General features: G+C 40.8%; 4 protein-coding genes across 5 annotated transcripts; 3 read left to right on the top strand and 1 right to left on the bottom strand.

Moving 5' to 3' along the window:
- Window positions 1–213: 213 nt before the first annotated feature.
- On the top strand, window positions 214–8,364 carry egfl6 (EGF-like-domain, multiple 6). Of its 2 annotated transcripts, XM_070914178.1 has the most exons (14): window positions 214–287; window positions 351–353; window positions 1,643–1,749; window positions 2,076–2,168; window positions 2,406–2,525; window positions 2,645–2,764; window positions 4,120–4,254; window positions 4,342–4,464; window positions 4,926–4,988; window positions 5,399–5,656; window positions 7,306–7,380; window positions 7,471–7,566; window positions 7,647–7,909; window positions 8,182–8,364. In XM_070914178.1, the coding sequence occupies exons 1-14, from the start codon at window positions 214–216 to the stop codon at window positions 8,287–8,289; spliced, it is 1,638 nt and encodes a 545-aa protein (XP_070770279.1). In that variant the 3' UTR covers window positions 8,290–8,364. The 2 variants fall into 2 exon arrangements, with proteins under 2 accessions (XP_070770279.1, XP_070770278.1); XM_070914177.1 differs by lacking the exon at window positions 351–353.
- Window positions 8,365–9,934: 1,570 nt separating this feature from the next.
- rab9a (RAB9A, member RAS oncogene family) lies at window positions 9,935–12,366 on the top strand. Its single transcript, XM_070914571.1, has 3 exons — window positions 9,935–10,070; window positions 10,401–10,520; window positions 10,622–12,366. The coding sequence occupies exon 3, from the start codon at window positions 10,661–10,663 to the stop codon at window positions 11,267–11,269; it is 609 nt and encodes a 202-aa protein (XP_070770672.1). The 5' UTR covers window positions 9,935–10,070; window positions 10,401–10,520; window positions 10,622–10,660; the 3' UTR covers window positions 11,270–12,366.
- A 291-nt stretch (window positions 12,367–12,657) lies between these two features.
- On the bottom strand, window positions 12,658–14,415 carry trappc2 (trafficking protein particle complex subunit 2). Its single transcript, XM_070914572.1, has 5 exons — window positions 14,397–14,415; window positions 14,006–14,132; window positions 13,622–13,766; window positions 13,033–13,118; window positions 12,658–12,928 (listed from the first exon to the last, which is right to left on the bottom strand). Exons 2-5 carry the CDS (start codon window positions 14,096–14,098, stop codon window positions 12,830–12,832), a joined length of 423 nt encoding a protein of 140 aa, XP_070770673.1. The 5' UTR covers window positions 14,099–14,132; window positions 14,397–14,415; the 3' UTR covers window positions 12,658–12,829.
- Window positions 14,416–14,693: 278 nt separating this feature from the next.
- ofd1 (OFD1 centriole and centriolar satellite protein) lies at window positions 14,694–23,612 on the top strand. Its single transcript, XM_070914695.1, has 23 exons — window positions 14,694–14,789; window positions 14,895–15,020; window positions 15,134–15,337; window positions 15,438–15,506; window positions 15,616–15,643; window positions 15,729–15,836; window positions 15,919–16,055; window positions 16,218–16,391; window positions 16,520–16,626; window positions 16,730–16,849; window positions 17,688–17,761; window positions 17,847–17,938; window positions 18,122–18,311; window positions 19,115–19,245; window positions 19,444–19,555; window positions 20,011–20,727; window positions 20,978–21,134; window positions 21,242–21,330; window positions 22,170–22,301; window positions 22,508–22,671; window positions 22,776–22,958; window positions 23,071–23,141; window positions 23,447–23,612. The coding sequence occupies exons 2-23, from the start codon at window positions 14,925–14,927 to the stop codon at window positions 23,490–23,492; spliced, it is 3,201 nt and encodes a 1,066-aa protein (XP_070770796.1). The 5' UTR covers window positions 14,694–14,789; window positions 14,895–14,924; the 3' UTR covers window positions 23,493–23,612.
- Window positions 23,613–24,311: the final 699 nt, after the last annotated feature.

The following is a 24,311-nucleotide window of genomic DNA, read 5'->3' as shown; positions in this document are numbered from 1 at the left end:
GAAGAGAGCGACATCTTTTTTACCCCTAGAGGAGACTTTGTGCTCTGGAGATACATGAAATCCGGCGTGCCTTGTGTAAAAGCTCAACTAAGACCTGTTCCTGTCTGAGCATTTTAATGAGCGTAAGCCCCCAGGAGGAATAGTCGGAACTCACAGCAACCAAAGTCAGCCCCCGTGGGAAACAAAGCTCTCCGGCTGCTCACGGTCACAGACATGCAGCCGCTCACCTTGGTCGGTGCTCTTTTTCTCCTGCTCCACATCTCCTCCGGTAGTGCAGAAGCCCATAGGTAAGTCAATGAACAAGACCAACAGAGCGTTTGTATGGTGTGTTTCTGACCTGAGACCTGCAGCAGGTGTAATCTTTACTTGGATATTTACTCAGTCAAGAATTAAAAAGACCTTCCAGGATAATGTCAGACACATTTATGTGCATTATAAAGTTTCTATCACATTGCAATGGCTCTGAAATGCACTGGCATCAATAATAAACCAACAATGTCATCAACAGAACTGGATAATATACAATTTGGCCCACTTCCTGTGGCCAAAAAACGGAATTACTACCGTTTTAACTGCTAGTTCCCCCACATGCTTTTATTTTAAGTGGAGCTTAATGAGTAACATGAACCCCCCTATTTTGCACCAAATTATGTGCTTTAAATCTTTAGAGGGAAAGCTGTTGTTTTGATGGTATGTACACACTGCTGCCCCTGCCAGCAGAGGACTATGAGAGCTATGACAGTGTGTCAGCTAAATGTGGCACAGCAACTGTTAATAACTGAGGAGCACCTGTCACACTTAAGAGCCCCTCTCATGTGGGCTATTCTGGTTGATTTCTATCAAGTCTCAGATTCCTCCAGTCCCGCTGGAGCCGAGGCTGCTTATAGGATGCTGTCCCCTGTGACACCAAAACATCTGGGATATTAAGAGTTTGGCACGGAGCTTAAAAGTAGAGATAACGACGCTGAAAGCAGTAAAGTTAGATTTGGATGTGCGATTCTGACATTAAGTTACCTGTTTACTAAGTCAATGGCAAACAGTGCCTTAACATCTTAATTTAATTTACAGGTTAAAAATACACACATGCAATATAATCTATATGTACTGCAAGTTATTTTGAATCCAATGCTGACTCGCTGACCACAACTGAGAATAACTTTACAGTAGATTCTCATCTGACTCCAGAAATTTGACGCAGTTGAAGATCAAGGTAGAGTTAAAAAAAAAAAGGAGGACATATGGTTGTGCATAAGGTATCAATGTGCAACACAGGAAGTGTCTGATTAGTGTGTTTTTCTCCATCTGTAGCCTACATCCTGTCAGCTGGCTGCTGCTCCACAGGGAGCCCCTCTTTTATCACTAAGAGACCCTGTGAGGGGACACTTGAGTTAGGTTGTTTGTTTTTTCACACAACTACTATTGGGACCAAAATTAGAAGAAAAGGATGGCTGAGAATTCTATTGGAAGAGCTTAGTGAGACGTGGATGTGTTGGGATCATTTTTTATCACTTAAACTAGGATTTTGCTTGAAGGCCACATTTGCTATCTGATGTTCCATGCATTAAACAGAGTGGGCTATAAATTTTTGCTAAGACAGAGAAATTACACATCTTACCTTCTACTCCTCTCTTGCTCTACAAAGGCACTACCGACAAGTCCTTACTGGAAACCAAGCAGGTGTGTGTCGCTATGGCAGGAGACTGGAGTGTTGCTATGGCTGGAAGAAAAACAGTAAAGGACAGTGTGAGGGTAAGATTGATTCAAAGACTGGTTTATGATATATGTAATAATGAATGATATTCATCATTTAATATCCACCAATAGGTGACTGTTCCAATTTTGCTTTTTGAATGAGCAAAATATGCTGTATCTAGAGATATTTACTGCCACAACACACCATGTCCTAACAATTGTTATTCTTTTCATGAAAGATATTTTCCTAACCCAGAAGAAGTGGAGAAAATGATTTGAAAACCTTGCCTGCATAATAGAATTGTGTGGTTTGATTTTATTCCATCGTTATAAAACCTCTGATATTTCTGGTGGTATTTTCTTCATGTTAAATGTTTTACCAGCTCAATGTGAGCAGGGCTGCAAGCACGGAGAATGTGTTGGCCCCAACAAATGCAAGTGTTTCCCAGGATACACCGGAAAGACGTGTAATCAAGGTGCGTATTTGGGGTCAGAGAAGACGGTCAGGAAAACATGGGTCAAACTGGGTACAGGGTAATCTAATTTCCAGCCAATAATTCACTTTACTAGCTAATTTTAGGAATGTTTTACTTTCAGCAAATCGTTATCTCTCCTGTTTCAATGAAAAGCATTTCAGTTAAAATATTTTTTAGGTTTTAGTAAAGAAGGTGTTGCAGGAGAAAAAATTAGGGACTCTTATTAATTATTTCTAGATCTGAACGAGTGCGGCCTGAAGCCTCGTCCCTGTGAGCATCGCTGCATGAACAGCCATGGAAGTTACAAGTGCTACTGTCTCAATGGTTACACCTTAATGCCTGATGGATCTTGTGCCAGTGAGTAATGTTGCTACTATCCATACCTAACCTAAGTGGATACATAATGAAAATCAAAATTGCCAAGTTTGCATATTTATAAATGTGTGTTTTTTCTGTGTTTGTGTTCATGAATGTAGACTCCAGGACATGCTCTCTTGCTCACTGTCAGTATGGCTGTGAGGAAGTTCAGGGGGAGATTCGCTGCCTCTGCCCGTCTGCGGGGCTGCAACTGGGGCAAGATGAGAGGACTTGTGTAGGTGAGCAACTAAACACAGTGATTAAATGGTTTTTTAAGCATATAGTGTCATGCAAGGAAAAATCTCAAATATGATACACAATCAGAGACAATCCTAAGCAAGCTGCAAGGAGAGCCCTGATCTAAATAAGGAATACAGACCGAAAAAGGATTGACTTTGGCTTGTTTCCGTCTCATGGATTGGGATTTTTTGTATGGTGGAACAATTCTGTAATGATTCTATTATGTGGCTTTTGCACGCTTGGCTTGTAAATCAGATGGATGTAATTAAGTTATATTTCTTCCCACAAAACTGCCTGAGCTGTCACAGAGCCAGTCTGACTTACTGATCACAGAGGGGAAGTAAACTAATAGTTCTGGAGCATTACATTTCAGAATTACCACGGATCCAACACACTCAAAAATAGAGGTACACTTTTACTCTGAAAATGTACAGATGAGTAAATTTTACCCAGATGTACTGTGTACTGTACTATAATAGACAAATAATGAACCCTCATGAGAAAGACTCATATTTACTGTATGCATCATGAAAGTATGAAGTCGTTTCTACTCATTTAAAGTACAAACAAAGCAATCTTTCAGTCTGCAGTAGATGTGATAGACCCCTAATCGGTTGCAGGCCCAGATTTTAAGTTGCTGAGCATAAATAGAAACATGTGAAAACATGCATACCGGTAGATAAATATAAGTAAAATAACAAAATGATATGACTGATGTCTCTACAGTAATAGGCTGACTACGAGTATTTGGCATGGTATCACATTCGAAAGCATTACTAATGGTGACGCCACTGTTAGCTTAAAAACCTTTCTTGTACACGTTTCCCCCCGTGTTAAGAAGTTCATTACATCCACAACAACATCAATAGCTCAGTTACTGCTTCCATCTTGGCCAAGCATCACATCAAACACAAATTGGCAGTGATGGCTGGTGGGAAGCCAGTGAGGGATCATGTTTATGACCACCAGGATGGTGTAATGCCCTCTATACATCAAAGATGGTGAAGCTCCCTGGAAGTTAAAGAAGAGCAGCTGATGACTCCGTGTGAATTTGAGGAAACACACGGTTGTCTACACCCGACCCAGGAAAATAGTCAGCAGGAGGTGTCGAGGAGTGCAGAGCAGCAGAAATGAACCAGAAAAAGCAAAAAATGTTGCCTAATGCGACATGTGTTCTCTAAAGGTTCTCCGTGTTCACTTGGGGTGCATATTTGATTAATGTATAGGGTCGTGCCCCAGCAACAAGGTTTTTACTAGGTACAACTATGCCTGCGTTTTTTCTAAATGAATAGTTCAACCCTGATAAATATAAAATCATAGGCCGTTTAATTTTTCCCGTTTTGTTTCCCTTCAGATATTGATGAATGTGTAACTGGGAAGAACCTCTGCCCATACAACAGACAATGTGTGAACACCTTTGGCAGCTACTACTGCAAGTGCCAGGATGGCTACGATCTGAAATATGTTGCCGGCAAATATGACTGTGTAGGTAAGGTATACAAGTTTATTAGGGGGAAACATTTTATGATCAATTCTGCTCCAAAAAAAGGTACAAATAGGCTTCTTCCAATTCCAGACCTTGATGAGTGTGCAGCCAGCACCCACAAGTGCAGCCACCATGCTGTCTGTCTGAACACTCAAGGATCCTACAAGTGCAGGTGCAAGTCTGGCTTCAGAGGCAATGGCTTTGAATGCTCCGGTGAGATCCCAGAACTGCTACACAGAATTATGGATTCATTAGTTGTAGGGATGCCTTTTGATGTGTAATAAAACTTGTCAAATAAAGCCATTCAGAATAGATTTCAAAAACGCATGTCTCAGGCCTTTCCCACATGAGAGCAGTCAGTAAGATAGGTCAGGAGCAGTTTTACTGCCACATATTTCATTTGGACTCTTCAGCAAACAACAGTCCTGCCAAGGCTAGTTTCATGCTTTCACACTCCACTCATTTTTACAGATGTTAGCAAGAGAGACACGCAGATTGAAAACACACCTGTGTAAATATGACATGTGTAATAGCCAGCCATCTGAAGAAAAAGGGAAAAGACAGGTTGTGTTGTACTCTTTGAACCAGGCCCAGGTAACAGGTGGAGCCTCATATAGCCAAATGACCTAAACAGAATACGCCAGCGTAAATGAAGATGCCTTTATTTTTTGTAGTCAAGCCGTTTTATCAGAGGTCGTGGGATGGAGACAAAGGCAGTGCAGATGATTTCCTCAATGGTGAGATTTTGTGGAATCCAAGACCCTGCTTCCGCTACCGACTCCCTGCCCTGCAACCCCATTCACTCCCTCCTCTTGCCTACTTTTAAGAACACCTCCTCAAACTCTTACCCTTGCTCATGGCTGGAAAATGTTGTACGTCCACAGCACATACACCTTGATATGAGACCTGGACTCCTCAGCATGACCGTATATATATACAGAATGTATCTAATAAAATGCTTGTGCTTTTAAGACACTCATTTAAGTTATATGCAATGAATGTCGCTGTCATGCTTCATCTGCATGAACAAGAACAGCAGCTGCAAAATACATGACAACAAATGCATCTGAATCCTGGTAAAACGCTGTATTTCCCACTCATGATTGCGGTTCCACATGTCTAATCCGGTTCCTCTTCCTGCCTGCAGCCATCCCAGACTCCCAAGTGAGGCCCGGGATTCTGGGAGGTAAGCTGGAGAGTGAGGACATCAAAAATGTTATCCCTGAACCAGTTGCGACGCCGCCTCCTAGGATCCGCCAGCAGCCTTTTGACTATGATGGAGAGGTCTACATTGGTGCCACGACTGGGGGGAGACCGGAGGATGAATTTCCTCAGGAAGAAGAGGAGGAGGAGGAGGAGGAGGAAGAGGAAGACAACCAGCTCAATCCAAGAGGAGATGTTTTCAGTAAGTATCCTTTCGTTTGGCTCCCTTGAAGTAATTCTGTTTCTGGCATTCTGGGTGGGCCACCATGAATGAACTATACACAGACTAAATAAACTCAATATCTACAGAGACTTGGCTCTCGTGTCTACACAGCATCTGAATACAATTATCAATTTTTCAGTAGGCAGCTGAAATAAGTATAAAATAGCAGGTCAGGTCTAAGACCTTGACCAGAAGAGAAAGGGGCTTGTTGCTTCATGTGCCCTGTCGACCTCAGGCTCCTCTAAGACCTGTATAAATCTTCTTAACAACGGAGATACACACATTTACAACATGACTCTTTTTAGTGAACAACATGCTAAGACACATTGAATCAGATCAGTCAGAGATGTCCCAGTCATGCTGGTTATTTCCACTAAGACCTGTCATGCTGTCACGTCCTTTAGCGGTGTAAAGATATGATCATTAACCCTAAGATCCTGTCGACTCTAAGCTGACATTTTTTAAAACCCTTTCACAATATCAAACCACTGGCTAAAACACATAAAAAAATATAAAGATATCAATAAGGATGTAGCAATGTAAAATTAAGAAATGATCTGAATCTACCAATAACGAGACTTGACGGCTTCTAGCACGTCATTCACACCGTGAGTCGTGTGTGTATATATGTACATTCTGGCAACAAATTTAGACACTTTCCTCAGAAGAAAAGACAAGAGTGGGCAGTGTGGTCATGCAGAGGTATGCACCTCAGTGAGAAACCCCATAAATGAGGTTACCTCTCACCACTAGTCTTTATGGAAACACTCGAGTCTGTGTAAGATAGCAAGAGGAGACAGGCCCAGAGACATCCATCACCTCCAGGGAGGAATTTTACTCTGTCGGCATGTGAGAGCCCAGGGATACAACTCATCCTGGGCCTGCTTCCCAGCTCCTGGGAGGTGGGTGAGGAAGGGAGGGAGGTTACGAAGCCCCAAAGCCTTTTATTATGTTTTCCCCCAAAACAGCTGTTGTGCAAACAGACTTGACTCCTAGTGGGAAAGTCTGTCATCAGCACTCTAGACCTCTCTTACACTAGGCCACTCCGGCAGAGCAGGTTCAATAACCCCAGCTGTCACTCGTCTGACTGTGTAAGGCTGCTAGCCATGGGGGTAGTTTGCTGTTTGCTGCTTTAAAATACTTGGGGGGGCTGTATCCTAAAGTTGTAGCTCCAACTCAAGACATGAGTGACGGCAGGGCAGGTCTACACCTGTTGGTTAAAAGGCCCTTTCTGGCTTTTGTTTCATCCTGGAAAATCTCTCTGCTGCATAATTTTGGAATGTTTTTTGTAAGATCACATATTTTTAGAGGAATTCTTCACAGACAAAAGTTCTTTGTCATTTATATGAGTAAAGTACGCTCAGTACACTCAGTCGCCACTTGATTAGGAACACCTTGCTGTAGGCCTAACTAATGCAGTCTAATACAACAGTCTTGAAATAAATTCTAACTTCAGTCTTTGTTGAAAGTGAACATTATAACATTCATGAAAGTACAATTTTTTTGCAGGACTGTTATATTAGACTGCAATTGTTTAAGTGTACCCAATAACCTGGCAGGTGGGTGTATATTTAGGTGAAAATTCATGAATTCACACTGATTTCTTTCCTTGAACCTTGAATGAACAGTATCAGAGGACTTTGAATCAGTGATTGGCCTGGCCACAGAAGTCAAAGAAATCCAAATAGCACCAGTTCAGGAAGGTAATCAAACATCTATTTATGAGCCATTGTTACATAATGACTGTTTTTGTGACTAATTTGCTAATGTGCTCCTATCGTTTTACCCTCTAGAGTTTATCACGGATTGTAACTTTGATCAGGGAGCATGCGAGTGGGTCCAAGACAAGGCTGATGACATGGACTGGAGTGTAGCCTACCATGATGATGGTAAATATTAAAAAAATTTTTACAGGTTATTCAAGATTAATTTAGTCTACTTCACTTATAAGTGCTACAAACTCTTTCAGGTGCTCAGTATTACATGGCCATGAGTGGGCTCCTGGGGGAGCAGGAGGATATAGCAAAGCTGGAGTTGCTTCTCAGCGACCGGGCCCAGCAGGGCAGCTTCTGCCTCACCTTTGACTACCGTGTGGTGGGCCATAATGTGGGAACTCTCCGGGTGCTGCTGGATAACAATGCTTACCCAGTATGGGAGCAGAGCCAAAGCAGAGACCAGGGCTGGCAAACACAGCTCCTCACTGTGGCCTGGAAAGAAGAAGCCCCAGAATCTGTGAGTCATTTTCTCGTTTTATATTATATTACCGATAGATGATTGAAGGGCAGTAACTGTTAATAACAATTATAGCTATAATAACAACTGCACCAGCCAAAGGAGGTTGAACAGCACAGACACTGTATCATAAGTCTATGCAGTACTTATCTGACTAGCTATGATGGATTTTTCTCTTAAACGTTAAATTCATTTGGTTCACAGTATGTTTGATCACTCACTACTAGAATCTGCAATATAAAAATGCAATGGTGCCATTGAATGTCTTTCAGATTGTCTTTGAAGCTCAGCGTGGGAGCGGTGTTGGAGGAGAGATTGGGCTGGACAATGTCGTGCTGACCTCAGGGCCCTGTCAAGAGGACGTCAGCTCAGTCTTTTAAGAATCTCCACCCAGGATTTAGTATTTGAAAATCTGCCCTAACTGACACATGTCAAAGATTCCTGTTTCCTGTCCGTATTATGGTCTCTTCCCTGGGGAGTTTCTCAATGTTTTCTCATGGATTAGCCACAGGACATCCACATAAAGATACAGACACGTGGTCTCATGTGGAAGATTATGTACAATCAGTGCATGCATGTTTACTTTATCACCACGCTGCTACATCAACACATCCTGCTACATTCTCTATCGTGATCTCTTACGATACAGATAACTCAGATCTCAGGAATAGGTGGAAATGCTAATTTTGTCAGTTAGTTAGGTTTAACAGTATTGTGCTTAGTAATTTGCTGTGTATGTGATTGCTGAAGTTAACTGAAAATAATCTATGACATGTAATGTGAATTATTAGGTGAATTATATCTGAAATACAATCTTAGAAGGCTGGTTATTTTACATGATAAAAAGTATCAGTGCATAGCTGCTGTAAATTTTGCTTTCATATTATACTGTACTATTACATTAAATCTGTTTTTTTCTAACTCTGGTCTGTCTACCCCCCCCCCCCCCCCCCCCCCCACACACACACACACACACACACACACACACATATTGTATGGTTGTATACCTGGATGCCTAATCTTGATCATGTCACTTACTGTAGGTTTCTGAAAACAGAAATCTATCATCACCTGGACTCGTAATGGTAATGGAAGGGAATATGGTGGTATAATAAACCAGTGTTACAGGTTGGACAAACTCCAAGGTAATATGACAAAGTATGGAGGTCATTTTAGGAAATCCAGTCTGCTGTCTGAAGAAATGCCAGAGGTGGTATTTTATCACAGAAAATTCTTGATGGCTAATTTGTGGTAGTCAATTTACACTCAATTTGAGTGAGAAAAGTATGCTTTCATGATAATATGGCTATCCATATCAAAAAGGGAAAAAGTGGATTGTTTTCTCTAAAGAGAAACAGCTTGGCATTGTCTGTTTGTGGGGTTTATAACATCAATAATGTTGCTGTCTTTGATAACAAACCAAGGTACTTGTGCTTTACTACATCTGCGCTACTTCATAACAAACATATTTACTTTTAATGTACATTTACCTGCTAATACTGTTGTACTTTTACAAAAACAAAAATAGGAGTACATAACTTTGGAGTATTTTTACATTGTGGTGTTGTTATGTGGTGTAAAATTCATTTCGTACCTGCAGTGGACATCTCTGTACAAATCTGGTTACTATTCAACAAGTAACTAACGTTTGGTGGTACAGCACCCAGTATTTTTTCGGTGAGGTCGAGTGGACAGCTAGCTAAATGTCGCTATCTGGTGGCTGTGCATGAATAATACAAAGGAGTAATAGATATGTCACAGATGGAGAGACGCTGGAGCTAGCTCACACCCGTTGACGGATAAGTAGCTACTCTGCAAAGTCCCGCTTGGTTTAAATGTAAATATTGAATGATATTTTCACTTTAATGTGTACTCTGCTGATAATATTATTTGTATAAGTTGTAAGGGCCTGAGACGTTACCTCAGCGCTCGTTGGTTGTTTCTGTCTGGCAAGATCACATGATCCGATGTATCGGTTAGCTTGTTAGCAGCTAGCTGCGTTAGCACCGAGCCTTTGGAGTTCACCAGGAAACGGTGCGACCTGACGTTATCTTGAGCCACGCCAATGCGAGGAGCTGTCAAACATATGCATTAATATTATCTCAGTAATTTCGTGTTTTATTTCTCGTTGACTCAGCAGCGGTCTGGTCCAAACTGTAAGGTACGTTACTAGCAGTCTCGCCTGCAAGTAAAGCTGAGCTAGCAAATTGAGTGTATTTTATTAGCCTAACTCCAGCTGTGTTCCCTTGTTTTCCATTTTCATGTTAGCCTAGCTTAGCTAACACCTGGCTAGCTAATAGACCGGCAGGTCAGACTCTCTCTGATAGCATGTTACAGCTATTCGTTTAATACAGTGTACGTTATATGTCACAAGCTAACTCTTTATACCTTATACCAGATTATGCTTTATTGCAATGGGGCTTCTCAGCTGTAACTTCTGTCCTGTGCCATCTGTTAATCAGGAAGCTGATTGCTTGTCACTCTGTTACAGCTGGTTGAACATTACGTACAATGCTGCTCACATCAACATTAAACAAATGAGCATGTGACCAAGGACCAGGTTCTACAGCACATGATCTGGACAAGTGGAGGAGGCCAAAATCAATCAGGGGTGAGACAAAAAGGCTCTAAACATCCACCAAAAATTATGTTTCTGCAGTAAAATGTTGTTGTACAGATAATGAAAATATCTTTTGCATATATCTCCATTAGGTAAATTATTTAAAAGTGGTTGATCAGGAGTGAATAGCCATGACAACAAAGACATCCCTTCTGAAAGTCATCCTGCTGGGTGATGGTGGTGTTGGAAAAAGCTCCATCATGAATCGTTATGTAACCAACAAGTTTGATGCACACCTTTTCCACACCATAGGCGTGGAGTTCCTCAACAAGGAACTTGAGGTAGACGGCCACCAGGTTACCCTACAGATCTGGGACACTGCTGGCCAGGAGCGCTTCCGCAGTCTGAGGACTCCTTTCTATCGTGGCTCTGACTGCTGTTTGCTCACCTTCAGTGTAGATGACAACCAGAGTTTTCTCAACTTAGGCAACTGGAAGAAGGAGTTCATCTACTATGCAGATGTCAAGGAGCCAGAGAAGTTCCCATTCGTAGTCTTGGGCAACAAAGTGGACGTGACAGAGAGGCAGGTGTCTACTGAGGAGGCTCAGCAGTGGTGCCAGGAGAACGGCGACTACCCCTATTATGAGACCAGTGCCAAGGATGCCACCAATGTAGCGGTGGCCTTTGAGGAGGCAGTGCGTAGAGTGTTGGCATTGGATGAAAGAACGGACCACCTCATCCCCACAGACACAGTCAAGCTCCACAGAAAGCCTCGCTCTGCTGCCACTTGCTGTTCGTAACATCCAGGAGTTATCACTAACATGAATTTGCTGTTATGCCTGTTGTGTGGTGAGGCTGTAGGTTTACAATGCTGTAGTAACATCTTATTTAAACAAATTATGCTACTGGCTTTATGATTTGTTATACTGTTGAAGGGTTCATAATGCTAATCGTTGGACTTCTGCTTGAAGAGAAAGAGAGGAAACACTAAGTTTCTAATTACAAACAAACATGAAATCACTGAGTCATTCACTCAGCGCTGCCACAGTTCAAAGGCCAGGCTTTGGAGGGGTAGCAGAAAAACAAACTTATATTTTCTGTTGGCATTATCTGTGGGTAAAAAAATATATCATGACGGAACAGGGGCAATTTATTTGAAAGTTTCACTTCTCTCTTAAATGTTCCATTATGTTATGAAGGCAAATTACAATGTGACTCTTTAAAGTATGTGTTTAGATGTGTTCTACCTTGGGAGTGCGATTATCATGGGGTTTCCAATGCAGATAGTGATGGCCTGTATATTTATATTCAGAAAATAACAGCATAACTCAATAATTTATACGGCCCAATAACCTTATTTCTGAGTATAGCAAAGGCACTACTTTGTGTAACTAACAAATTGAGGCTTGTCGTGATTATTGCACCTTTAGGTCTTGTTTGCGCACATTCTGCATAGTGAATAGATTATGGCTAGATGCTGGAAGCACTGAGGGACAAGATCCCTAACCGAAGATAAATATTAAAGCAAAGTTAACATGCATGGCATACAGTGTATTTAGGTTTCTGGAGACTTTTGTATTTTATAAACTGTTTTTACCTTAAAAGTCACTGAATGAATATTTCCTTGAGGGAGTTGTAATGAGGTAGCTGTCATGGTTGAGTAAACCTTTTTCCTCATTGTTGGGTTTGTTGTTTTAAATAATGATTTTGATCTTTAAAGCACTCTAACATTTTTTATACGTACAGTTGAAAGTTTTTCCCCCACAGCTTAATATTTAAAATGGTGAACCATTCAATTGCCTTAACCATTTCTCCCTCAGATTTCATTTAGATTCAAAGTTGTACCGCTGGTATGCTAAATGATAAATAAACCCCCTGAGAATTGTCTCTTAAAGCATGTTTTTGAGGCCTGAAAACTGTCGGTTTATTATCCAAGTTTGAATTGAATGTTACCATTCTGATGTGCTTTCTCACCACTGCAATGATATAATGCCTAAACCGGTAGATAACACATACACGTATCAAACTATGTCAAGGCACAAGATTGTGTGTATTAATTAAATGTTTTTTTCAGTATATGTCAAGCATAGATTTTTATGCCTTGAAGTCTAAAGTTGATAATCAACATACAGTAACCATAGCCACAGCCCCTCCATGCAAGAGATCAAGAAACAAACATTACATTAAAAACTACATCAGATAGGAAAATGTTTTATAGAAAATCCACATCTGAGTTGAATACATTTTACATTTGTCAAACAGGAAAAGACAAACATATAGACATCAAACAAGTGTGGTAGGTACATTATATATACAACAAATAGACTAGATGCATTCAAATCTTTGTGCATGTGAAGTGATTAACTCAGGAGATGTTTCTTTCCGAGAAACTGTACTTTCCTCTCAAAAGCTGTGGAGCGGATTGGTGCATTGATTTCATAGAATGGATTCATTGCAAACTGGAAGACAGAAAAAAAAAAAATTTAATCAAACACTGAAGGGAAAAGAATTACCAAATGTTACCTCATGCCAAGTTATTCTAATCATAATGAAGACAACTTACCTTAATGTATAAATCATATACATCATTAAAAAAGTTTTTGATTCCATCTTCTTGTCGCACGTCATGCAGCATGATGAATCTTATATGTACAGCAAATAATTAAAGAAAATAACAACCATAGCAATAAACTCCTTGAATATGACATCAGTATCATAACAATGTGGCTGACTTCACATTATACTGCAAACTAACATAGTTCATAATGGCAGTAGGGGTACAGCTAATTATTTTCATTATCAATTAATCTGTTGATTATTTTAATAAAGTGACTTCTTTAAATAGCTTGTTTTGTTCAACCAACAGTCAAAAACTACATATATATTCAATCTACAATGAAATAAAACAGAAAAGTAACAAATCGTTATGTTTAAGAAACTGGATTGAGAGAATCTGGCATTTTTTTAAATAAAATTTGATTCATTGATTACCAAAGCTGTTCACTCATTGTTTCAGTTATCTTGCATTATTGTATACAAACTACAGACATATACTAGCCATGACTTTTACCATAATTACTAAAAAATACAATACAAGTATTCTGTGAGGGAATAAAAAGGGAAGAATCAAATGGAATAGAAAAAAAGGATATGTCCTGCAGTGACAAAAGCAGAAACAAACCACTCATTGAATTTGTCCACAGTTTTCAAGTACATATTGTTGGACAGCCACATGTTTTCATCCACCAAATCCAGGGCTGCGTGTGCAATGAACTGGTTCAGGTGACGATGGTCATCCTGTGGTCAATGAAACAAATATTATCAAACAAGATAATAGAATAACAGACATTATCATTTCCTATGAATAAATATGAAGACCATGTACCACTACAATAAAGACAGTTTAGTGTGGTCACATGCTTCATAGATTATATCCTGACAGTTATGCTATCATATCATTTTTTCTTTACCACTGTTACTGCACAAGACAAGATGTACTGGAATGAATGCTCGTGTTGTTAATTAAGCCATGTTACCTTTGATTCAGGCTTCCCAGATGGCAAGAACTCCATCTCAAACACAGGATTGTCATGATGACCAACCATAACAAAATAAAAACTTCCAGACATCGTTTTCCCTTCTTCTTAGCAAAGTCAACCTCTCCTGAAAACAATTCAAACCAGACGAAACAAATTGAACAATTTAATCTTCCCAAATATCAGTATCAATATCACCCAAATGATTGTGAACCTTTCAGCTAGCAAGCTAACGTTAGCTGCAGTGCTCCACAGACGTTTGACGTCGTGTAGCTTTTAAGTGATTCTTGTGAGACTGCAGCAAACATATTACGACTTGAAAGATTATGAAATGCAACGTAATTACAAGAAGGAAAGCTTATTACTTTGATACAACCGACTATGTGTTTACCTGTTAATCTCGCTTCCGGGAGCGCAGGGAGAGCAGTCACATAAAGATGACGACATGGTTAGCAATTAGCTAAATATATTTATCAGTTATCAGTTGTAAAACGGTTTAACGACAACTCTTTTAGCTTAGCTCCACATGTAGCAGTATTGCATTAAATATATGATAAATCGTGGAAAATAAAAAACAAATTGGTGCTTTGTCTCATTACGTCATAACTGTGGGTCCACCCGTAACGCAAATTTCCGTTGACGGATTTAAATGTTGAGGCACACCTCCTCGAAAGGGACGCCGAGACGCTTTCTGGTCGTCAGGCTGGTAACTAGATCAATTATTCTGTGGTTTGAGGTGGCTATCAGGTGTGAAGAAGATAATGTGATAACAGTCTAACACCAGGTAAGAATACTTGTCGAAAAGTTGTTGAAAACGGAGGTTTTTGTTCTCTAGCTCGCCATGTCAGCGTAACCGTGTTGTTGTCTACTTTTGTTTCTCTTCTGTCAGGACCAACAAAACAACGCTCGACAGTTAACTATGTCCTCGGCCAAGGAAGACACGTTATCCCCAGATGAGCTGAGGAAAAGACTCTATCAAACTTTTAAAAGTAAAGGAGTGCTTGACACACTCAAAGTAAGATATACCACTGCGTTGCTGTCGGTTCTTGGAAGTCCACTCTAACCCACGCGTTAGAAAGGGTTTGGTCGTCAACCTCCTCGATATCTCACTCATCTGATCTATTTCAGACACAGCTGCGGAATCAGCTCATCCAGGAGTTAAAACACCCACCTTTGACTGGAGGAGAACCAGTTCCCAGACCAGTGCCTGTGAAATCTGAACCCCTTTTGGTCTCAGCCTGTAACAGCATAGTGGCTGATCATCTCCGCAACTCTGGGTATGAGTACACCCTTTCTGTATTCCACCCTGAAAGTGGCCTATGCAAAGACAAGGTGAGCATGACTACATGGCTGTTTGTTTAATTTACTGTAGCTCAACATGTAAAGAACATCATTGCAAATTAAGATTTTGGTCTCTGATCCATTTTTGCAGGTTTCCACCAAAGGAGAGCTTCTTCAGCTCCTTAAAATTAATCCTGAATCTGCCCTTTACAGATTCCTGGTAATTAATAATGTGATTTAGCATGTAGAATAATGAATGAAATTAGTAGAAATAAGAAATAAATCTCTTAATATCTCTTAATAATAGTGTTATTATATTTTTTTTACAGTCCTCAAACAAAGAGTACATTAACAAAGGTATGTGCAGCATTATGTTCCCTTTTAATAAAACTGCTTCTGCTCCTAAGGCCTGTCCTTGATATATTTTCTCTTTGTCTGTCAGGGTTTCTGATCAGCCTTCTAACACAGCTAACACACCATCATGCTCACGGCCGGTGCCATGATGCTGACACTCAGACGACCAGCGTAGCAAGTTATGGAGAGTCTCTTGGTATGTAAAAGTCTTACATTTTTATTCCACACACATGCTTCGGGCACACAGTTTTTTAATGTTTTGTTTCTTCCATACACAGTTGAGAAGATGAAAATGATTGATAAGGAATATGAGAGCTTCAATAACAGTGGGGACAAATGGTTTTCAGCCCAATCAAAACTGGCTGCGTATAGAAAAGAAATTGAAGCACAGGTGCAATCAGAAATGAACACAAAGGTAAATATATTTTCCTACAATGTTAATGAATCAGAAACTGTGTGAGCAGGCATAACACAGCTCATATCTGCAATACACAAAGTTAACAAAGGTATAAATGCTTTATCTTTCATCATGTAGAGTTTTACCCTCTGGTCAATGTTGTGTCTTTTGTTTCTTAAGATGCAACATTTTAAAGATGTTGAAATTGCCAAGGTGAGGATGGAAGAAAATGCTAAATTTCATAAAGAATTTGATAAGCTGAAGCAAGAGCTGGAGAGGACCTATGAAATGAAGGCAAAGGCATTGATGGACCGGGAGAGAAATGCCATTGATCGGTTACAAAAACAACAAGAGGTAGATTACTGCTAATATGATGTTGATGTGAAATTACGGCAGGCTCTCAACTTCACAGTATTCATTGGCATAATTTCCAATTGCATAAATCTAATCAATGATGTGATTTGTATTTCTCTTTTCCTTAGATTGAAGAAAAAAATGTGTATATGCAGAGACAATCAATCCTGAAAGAAATTGAAACACAGCGCAACAGAGAAAATGAGCTGAGGATGAGAACGGAGGCTTTTGAAAAGTAAGAGCTTTTTTCCCCATTCATGTCAGTAAAGGAGTGCTATGCTTCCTCACTGTGACCGCTGGTTCATGGAGATTGTTGCTGTGTTGTGCTGTGATGATAGGACTTGTCAAATTCACGAGGAGAAGGTCAAGACCACTGAAGAGCTTCTGAGGAGGAGAGAACTGGCAGTGAAGACCATGGAGGAGACATACGACCAAAGGCTGAAGAACGAACTTTCCAGGTATTTTCATGTTGAACATGTTGAGTTGAGTTGCTCACGTCACCACCAGTTAGACACATTCAGTTGGTTACACACATGCAGTCTCATTTGATATACAGTATCTCCATTCTATTCTCCTTCTTAAGGATATTGTCATTGTGTGACCAGAGGATGTTACTGTTTTGTGGGTAAAGTAAAAACCGTATCCTCTATGCAGGGTGGGAAATTGGCACCAACCAAATGTTGGTAAAACTTTCAATTTCAGACACAAAATAATGACTTACTATTAAGTGGCTGGTGAATTTGAACATTTATCTGTCAGTAGCTGGTTGATGTTCACATTTTAAAAAGTGAATTTCCCACCCTGCCTGTATGTAGGGTGAAGTCGAAATATTCAGTCATAGATTTATTCCATTTTACAGCAAAATGTTTTTGATCCAGCTGTTTGAATGCTGTCAGTGAGTCTCAGAGTGAATTGTTGAATGAATGTCAGTAAATACGTTTAAATTGGATACTCTACACATATTTAAAACCCCAAACTCCATGAGGTGAATTTCTGTGTTAATGTGCTCATCATTTGTTATTACATCAAAACGATGACTTATGCAGTTATATAGTAACATACAGACTTAAGACTGGTTGGTCGGCTGTCAGCAGCAATGACTGTGGAGTACAATGGGGGACCCGATCATCCACTTGATCAAATGATACCTTGCTTTAATAAGTCTTTAGATGGCAGCTGGTTTAGTTTATTTCTCTTCTGTGATAGGAAAAAGACAAGTGGATTTCAAAGATATTTTGTGTTGATTTAGTTTCAGAGCTCTTTTTGATTGCTGTTCTTATGTCTTTATAAATTTAGGTATCAGCTTGAGTTGAAGGAGGAATTTATCAAGAGAACAGAAAAACTAACCGAGAATGAGAACAGAAACAAAGGTGAGTATTTAAATTAATGGAAGGTTACTGACTTGTTTGCTGTTGCCCGAGTTTTGACTGTGTATCCATTCTTTTTATTTCTCAGTGGAAACTGCTCGTATCCACAAGGAGTCCGCTGTAATTAATGCCCAATTAGAGGAGCACAGTAGAGCATGTTCAGAGCTGAGACGGTTGCAGGTAAACGACACAACCCCAGTCGTCCGGAAGTGTTAATTTCACCCTCTTCAATGGGCAATAGGCACAATATTTCAGTCCTATGGATTAATTGAACACTCGTATTCAGACAAAACTTGTGTGCTGCGATCTTGTGATAATTGTATGGTACACAACCAGTCTCATGTCTCTTCTGTTGTTTCCCAGGCTGAGCTAGACACGTCACAGCAGCAGCTTTCTTTGCTGACTCAACAGAGGGAGCTGTTAAGGGAAAGACTGGAGACCATGAGTGACTACCCCAGCTTGAAAAGAGAGAAAGCAGAGCTGCAGGGGCAGCTGCGACTGCTAAAGAAACAGCTGGAGGAGGCCCAAGAGGAGAACCGGCTTCTCCATGCAGGTGAGGATTGGCTGCTGTTATAAAGTACCTCCCAGGAGGCTTAGCATGCTGCAATTTCCCTATCCAGTTTACCATAAGGGAATAATAGCATCAGGGTTTTCTGTCTGTAATGATGTATAACTGATTCCTTTGTGGCTGGGAAATATAATGTCTGAGAGTTATTGTGTATAATATGTAAATATAGCAAATCAAAAATATTCTTTCTTTTTTTGGTAACTGAGATAAATCCAGTTCCTATGCTGCATTTAGAGTGCTCGAGTCTGGGCTCATTGTGAGCTGTGGGAGATGCAGGGTACTGTGAAGCATTCCTGTTAGTCTGTCCAACTGCTTCTGGCTCAGCGGAGTCTTTTTGAGTGTGTCTTGCCTTCCAATGTGGGGCCTCTGTGCAGCATTTGTAGCTCTGCAGACAAGTCTCTAAAAAGGAATCAGTGAGGGAGTGGGGATGAGAAGTGGAGTGAAGGGGAGCAGAGAGCACAGTGAGCAGAGACAGAGGGCTCCCTTTGGCCATGGCAGACAACCAAAATGTTACCTCTCTCCGAGGGACACAGTCACTGTACATTGTTTAAGGGTGGGCCAGAGGAGCATTGGGCCTCTCTCCTCATCACCAACAAAAGGCAGCATCATGGTTCCAAGTCCCATGTGCTGTAGTCATGATGGTCAAATCCATATAGCCAAAACCAGGAACTGGAGCACTACAGTGCCCTAAACCCTAAATCAGAACAACTTCTGTGGATCACCAGATTCTGGACTGACAAAAAGGATGTAGCTTTAGATTATGTTTTGACTCTGATACTCTCTCTCAGATTTGGGCAAGCCGTCCAAAGAGCAGCTGGCCCTGCAGATGGAGCTACGGAGGCTGCAGAGCGCCCGCAGACTGGATGAGGAAGAGTCTGACAACCAGAAACAGGTGCTGCAGGCACAGCTCCAGAGCGAGGTCAGTCACATTGCAGCCTCTCGCTGAGTGTGGGAAACTATGTAGTCAGCTTTTTTCTTTTTTTTTTCATGTAGTGTTTTCTCACCTTGGGACATTTCTTGTGTAATTGGGGTTTGTCCTTTTTAAATCTGGGTTTCCGGTGACCTATACTGATATACCTGTGTGCAAACAATATGACAAGTCCTCTGGTTTCTGCAGGTGGAGCGGTGTGCTCAGCTCAAGGCTCAGTTGATAGAGTGTGAGGAGAAGTCACAGTGGATGACTAACCACATTGAGGACATTAAGACGCAGCTTCACCAAACTCAACAAGGTACCGCATGACTGTGCATGCATGTCTGCCACGTCTTCGTGTGATTAGTCACTTGTTTTTAATGTCGGTTTTGGTACGTAGTCATATATGTTACAACCAGTAATACCTAACTTGTGTAGTAAACTTTATTTCTGCTTTTCATAAACTGGCTTCCTTTCTTGCATATTCTATTGAACATTAAATGTTATAAAAGGGAAATATTTAGCATCAATCACTCTACTTTTTGCTCAATAGCTATAATTATATTCTTAGCAAAAACAAGAAAGGAAGCATGTTACAGTAGTAGCAACCAGATCCTATATGTAAATGCATGTAAAGAGTTCTTTATAGCAACCCTTTTTCTTATTTGTGCTCTTTAATGGTGGTTGGTCTTTTGTATTAGTGTTCAACTCTCTTCTTGTTTGCTTTTCCTTCTCTTTCCCATTTCTTTTGTGTAATCCATGTGATGGCGGCAGCTCTTGAAAACGAGGTGCTGCGTAACCCCAAGCCCTCTCTTGTTGATCGCTCAGTACTGGAGCTCAGCGCTGACAAGCTGGTTCCCCCTGACATCTATGTGGACAGAGCTCTGCTGAGGGCCAGGGTGGGTTATGATGATGTTTGTGAAGCAGGTGGGCCCTTGAGAGGACACAAGTCGCCTTGGAGTGACTCTCCAGACTCCGACATGGAGCTGGTGGCTGATGCCAAGGCTCGCATCCAGGAGCTGCAGAAGGAGGCTGAGACCTTGGAGGAAGCCTACAGGAACTACCAGCAGAGGGCAGTGCGCTCCACCATCTCACACATGCTTCCCTCAAGACCTCTTTCCCCACAACGAGCACATCCTTCACATCGCCCTGACTCTCCTCTAAGAAAACAAGTCTCTCACCATTCACACACCCACTCACCCCACAAATCAAAGGTCTCACACAGACCACTGTCTCCACAAACCACCAGAACCCCCTCCTTGGCACTCTATGACACCAGAAACACCGTGCCACCTGTACAACCTAGAGTGACCTTCTCAGAAGACCATAACCAACCCCAGTCCACAGTTTTCCCTGACCACAGTCTCCATTCATTGACTGAACCCATGTTTCTAAGACACCCTGAGGATGGAAGCAGCCCTCCATCCAGACGTCTATCCTCCACACCATACTCTTCCTCCAGGAAAAAGCGTCAAAGAGAGATTGTGGAAGGTACCTTCAAAAATTTTTTATCCTGTGAAAAACACTTCAAAGGGGATTAGATACATCAATCTCTTAACTTTCAAGAAAAAAAGTAAAGAAATAGTTTGATGTTGCCAGTGCTCATATACTGCACATTTAACACTTACTGTATATATTTTAATAATGTTCCTGAACGTAAAAACTGTTAAAACATTCTAAACAGTCAGTCCACACCTTTTCAAGTCAGTCTTTGAAGTCATGAAGTCTTTGCCCCTGATAGAAGCAGTTGTGTCTCCGGTGGCGTTCCCGGAGCTGTCGTCTGACAGACGGCTCCCTCGCGCCCCCCACGACGAGGTGGAGACCTCAGGTGACTTTTCCTCTGAGCTCAGTCCACCTCGGAGTCCTCAGCTCAAGAGCACAGCACGAGACCAATCCAGGTACCATCTGGCATCGCTTTTTCAAGGACATCTCAACATTCTTATACAATTTCACATAGAGATAATGAATACTTATTCCCTCATGTTTGCCCCCCTGTTTCTGTCAGTCCACCAAACCAGCCTGAGCTGTCCAGCTTGGAGTCTTCCCCAGAGCCTGAGAAAATAAGCCTTGAAGATCTCACAGGGATATTGTCAGGTACTCTAAACTAGTATTTGTAGGTGTTTTTTCATAATGTTTAAACTATGCTACAATTTAAATGAACACAACTAACTTATTACATTCTATTTAATGCACTGCAGCCTTCTTCTCGTGATGCGATTGGTGACGTGAGACCCAGTTTAGATCTTCTCCAGTTGCAAATACAACATGGGAGTGGGATTTATACTAAAAAAAAATGGAAAACCTGTTTGGTCGTGTAATTGCGTTCGACATATAAGAGCAGAACTGTGATCAACGGGGATCTCTTAATATGTTGGCACGTAAAATAGTCTTTATAGTTCAGTTGCAAGTCGTTTTACTGTCTGGAAGACATGGAGCAGAGATGACGAGCCCTCTAGGTGTCCATTTCAAAAGCTTAGCTTCCTTTATAATCTGCACCTGGAGGTTTTCCTATTGAGCTTAAAGCTTTCACTGCATCCGGGGATGAGCAGCCATAAATAAGATATTCTTTATATTACACTGAAGACCTTTATGCATTATGTCAGTAGTGTAAAAGTGCTAAAAAAGTGTGATGTGTGATCTATTTGTGTAGCTTCATCTGTCCATACAAAATATTTCAAACAAAATCACTGAATTTCTCATTATCATTAATTTAAACAAAATTCCAGTAACAAATAGGAGTATATATCCGGTATGGAGGTTTTGGATTTTGGAATGGCTGTTTTTTAATGAGTGTGGCCTCCAAAGTGTCCTTTCAGTGGCTGCGCACAATGGTGGAGATGAAGGGCAGCTGATTATGTATTCTGTGCCGGTCCTCTGGCCCTGTTGCATTATGGTGGAGCATAAAAGATCTCTTTGTGCATGTCTCCCTCCAGAGCCCGGCCACATTCCAGAGCTTCTCCTGGACACTGCCATCCCTCTCTCTGAGGAGGCCCCTGACGGCCCTGCTGTCCCCCGCCCACAGGACCTCCCAGAAGACCCGATAGAAGACTTGCAGGCCCAGGCGGGTGAGTCGTTAGCCCCCCCCATTACTGACCTATCCTCTTGGTTGACCCCAAATGACAAGAATGGCGGCCTTCTACTGTACACAATCAGTCTGACTGTATGAATCTCATATTTCACTCATATTGTAGCCATTCTGGGGTACATTGCTTCAGACTAAAGAGACACATTGACAACTGATTTGACTCATGCCAATCCATATGTTTCATAGAAGTCCCACAAACCTCAGGTGACTCTGCTAGGGAAGAAGATGAAGAGGATGAGGAGCAGAGGTGGGAAATAGAGCGAAAGGAAAGACAAGAACGGAGGCAAAGGGAGCAAGATGAAGCCAGAGAGAGGGAGCTGCAAGAACTTGCGAGACTGGAGAAAGAGATGGTAATGGTTATCATATTATAAGTTCTTCTGAAATTCCTACTTTATGATCTTTACATATTTATGTCTACCAAGAAAAAATATTGACAGTATCAATGTCTAACCAGCTTTTGCAACAGGTGGAGCAACCAGGACAGGAAAAAGAAGAACAAGAAACTGGAATTAAGAAAGGAGGAGATGAAGAGCAGAAGCAAGAGACAGATGATGACGGGGAGGAGTCTAAAGGTGAAAATCCATTAGAGAAATACATGAAGATGGTCCTGGAAGCACGGGAGAAGCAGCATGCACAGGTGATTTGCATGTACATTTGTCTGAGACTCATGTGAAACTTTGCTTTTTGTCACTTGCCTTGTAGCAGCTGTTCCAAGTGTGAAACTGAGTGTGTTTTTGTTTGTTTTTCAGAGCCCTGGAAGAGAAGAAACAGGACATACGAGCCCAGAGGCCAAGAGTTTCTCTGAGGAGAAAGATGACAGGTAACTGAAAACAGTTGACTAGGCCGGACAACAAAATGGAACAACGCAAGTTTTCTAATTCAAAAGCTGTGCTGTTACTGTTGGAAAGTTTAATAAATTATAAGCCCACATAATCCTCTTCCAGAAACATTTAATTTATTTTGCGGTTTCTCATCTCCTGTTTTTTTTAAATGTTATTTGTTCTGGAGTTATGTTGTGGTAATGATTAGTTAATTGAGAAATACTGAACTATTTTTGGTTTTTGCTTTGTCTCTTATGTCTGTCCCTTGAGGCTTTCACTAATTAACTTGATCTTGTTTTCCCAGCATTGCAGCATATTCACACAAGGATGAAGACGATGATTTCTGGTGAGACAAGCGTCCCAGAGTGCTATGATAAACTGCTGAATTGAACAAGCCTCTGTAGTCTTGTACTGTTTTGACAAGTGTGAAGCATTTGTTTATATTTTAAGATTTTGCTTTTCAGTATGTATATTTGACACTTTTTTTTTTACATCAACTGCATTATGTATAAATAAATCATACTGGATTTTTTTTTTCTTCCTTTGTGGATTGACTGTACACCACACAACAACAACATATTCTTAGCATGCAAAAGAAAAAAAGCACCACAACAGAGAAGTTTGTTTTATTTATTTTTTTTATTTTCATAAAAACAGTCAACAGGCCAGTTGAGTAATGTCATAAATTGGGTTTGGGTCAGACAGGATGCTGGATTGTTGTCCTCCTGGTGATTGATAGGTAGCCTATTCTTTAGTTTTTGGTTCATTCAACAGGAAACACAGCATACAAAGATGAGATGTACATTAGCTGCATGGACATCTGTCATCTTTCTCCTTGCCCACTGTACACCTGTGGCTATACGTCCTGCAGAGAACTGTGCAGGTTTTGTACTACAATATCTCACCGATACACTGGGCAGAGAGTCACAATGGCACTCATACTTTGGCTAAACTTACCATTTAGATTGCCGTACAATTTTAGAAATGACTTATTGTTATTTGAAAGTTGAATTAAAAGTTTCGCATCAGTAATTCACGAGGAAGCCCTTGACATTCATAGAAAATACAGGTATACTATCAGGCAACAAAATAATATAAGACTCATATACTTTTGACTTGAATAAAATAACCTAAAAAAACACCTATAACTAATCAGCTACGTAAAATGG

This window comes from Enoplosus armatus, chromosome 11 (genome assembly GCF_043641665.1).
Source record: "Enoplosus armatus isolate fEnoArm2 chromosome 11, fEnoArm2.hap1, whole genome shotgun sequence".
Lineage (NCBI taxonomy): Eukaryota > Metazoa > Chordata > Actinopteri > Centrarchiformes > Enoplosidae > Enoplosus > Enoplosus armatus.
This window is presented reverse-complemented; position numbering and strand designations above follow the sequence as displayed.

Bases quoted from the DNA above. Each gene is read 5' to 3' on its own strand.
- egfl6 (XM_070914178.1), top strand. From the start codon at position 214: ATGCAGCCGCTCACCTTGGTCGGTGCTCTTTTTCTCCTGCTCCACATC. The intron at 1,750-2,075 runs GTAAGATTGATT...ATGTTTTACCAG, and splicing joins CAGTAAAGGACAGTGTGAGG to CTCAATGTGAGCAGGGCTGC. The intron at 4,989-5,398 runs GTGAGATTTTGT...TCCTGCCTGCAG, and splicing joins TGCAGATGATTTCCTCAATG to CCATCCCAGACTCCCAAGTG.
- rab9a (XM_070914571.1), top strand. From the start codon at position 10,661: ATGACAACAAAGACATCCCTTCTGAAAGTCATCCTGCTGGGTGATGGT.
- trappc2 (XM_070914572.1), bottom strand. From the start codon at position 14,098: ATGTCTGGAAGTTTTTATTTTGTTATGGTTGGTCATCATGACAATCCT. The intron at 13,119-13,621 runs ATATCCTTTTTT...TATTTGCTGTAC, and splicing joins TGCTTTTGTCACTGCAGGAC to ATATAAGATTCATCATGCTG. The intron at 12,929-13,032 runs GTAAGTTGTCTT...TCTGTCTTCCAG, and splicing joins TATATGATTTATACATTAAG to TTTGCAATGAATCCATTCTA.
- ofd1 (XM_070914695.1), top strand. From the start codon at position 14,925: ATGTCCTCGGCCAAGGAAGACACGTTATCCCCAGATGAGCTGAGGAAA. The intron at 22,672-22,775 runs GTAATGGTTATC...ATGTCTAACCAG, and splicing joins CGAGACTGGAGAAAGAGATG to CTTTTGCAACAGGTGGAGCA. The intron at 22,959-23,070 runs GTGATTTGCATG...TTTGTTTTTCAG, and splicing joins GGGAGAAGCAGCATGCACAG to AGCCCTGGAAGAGAAGAAAC.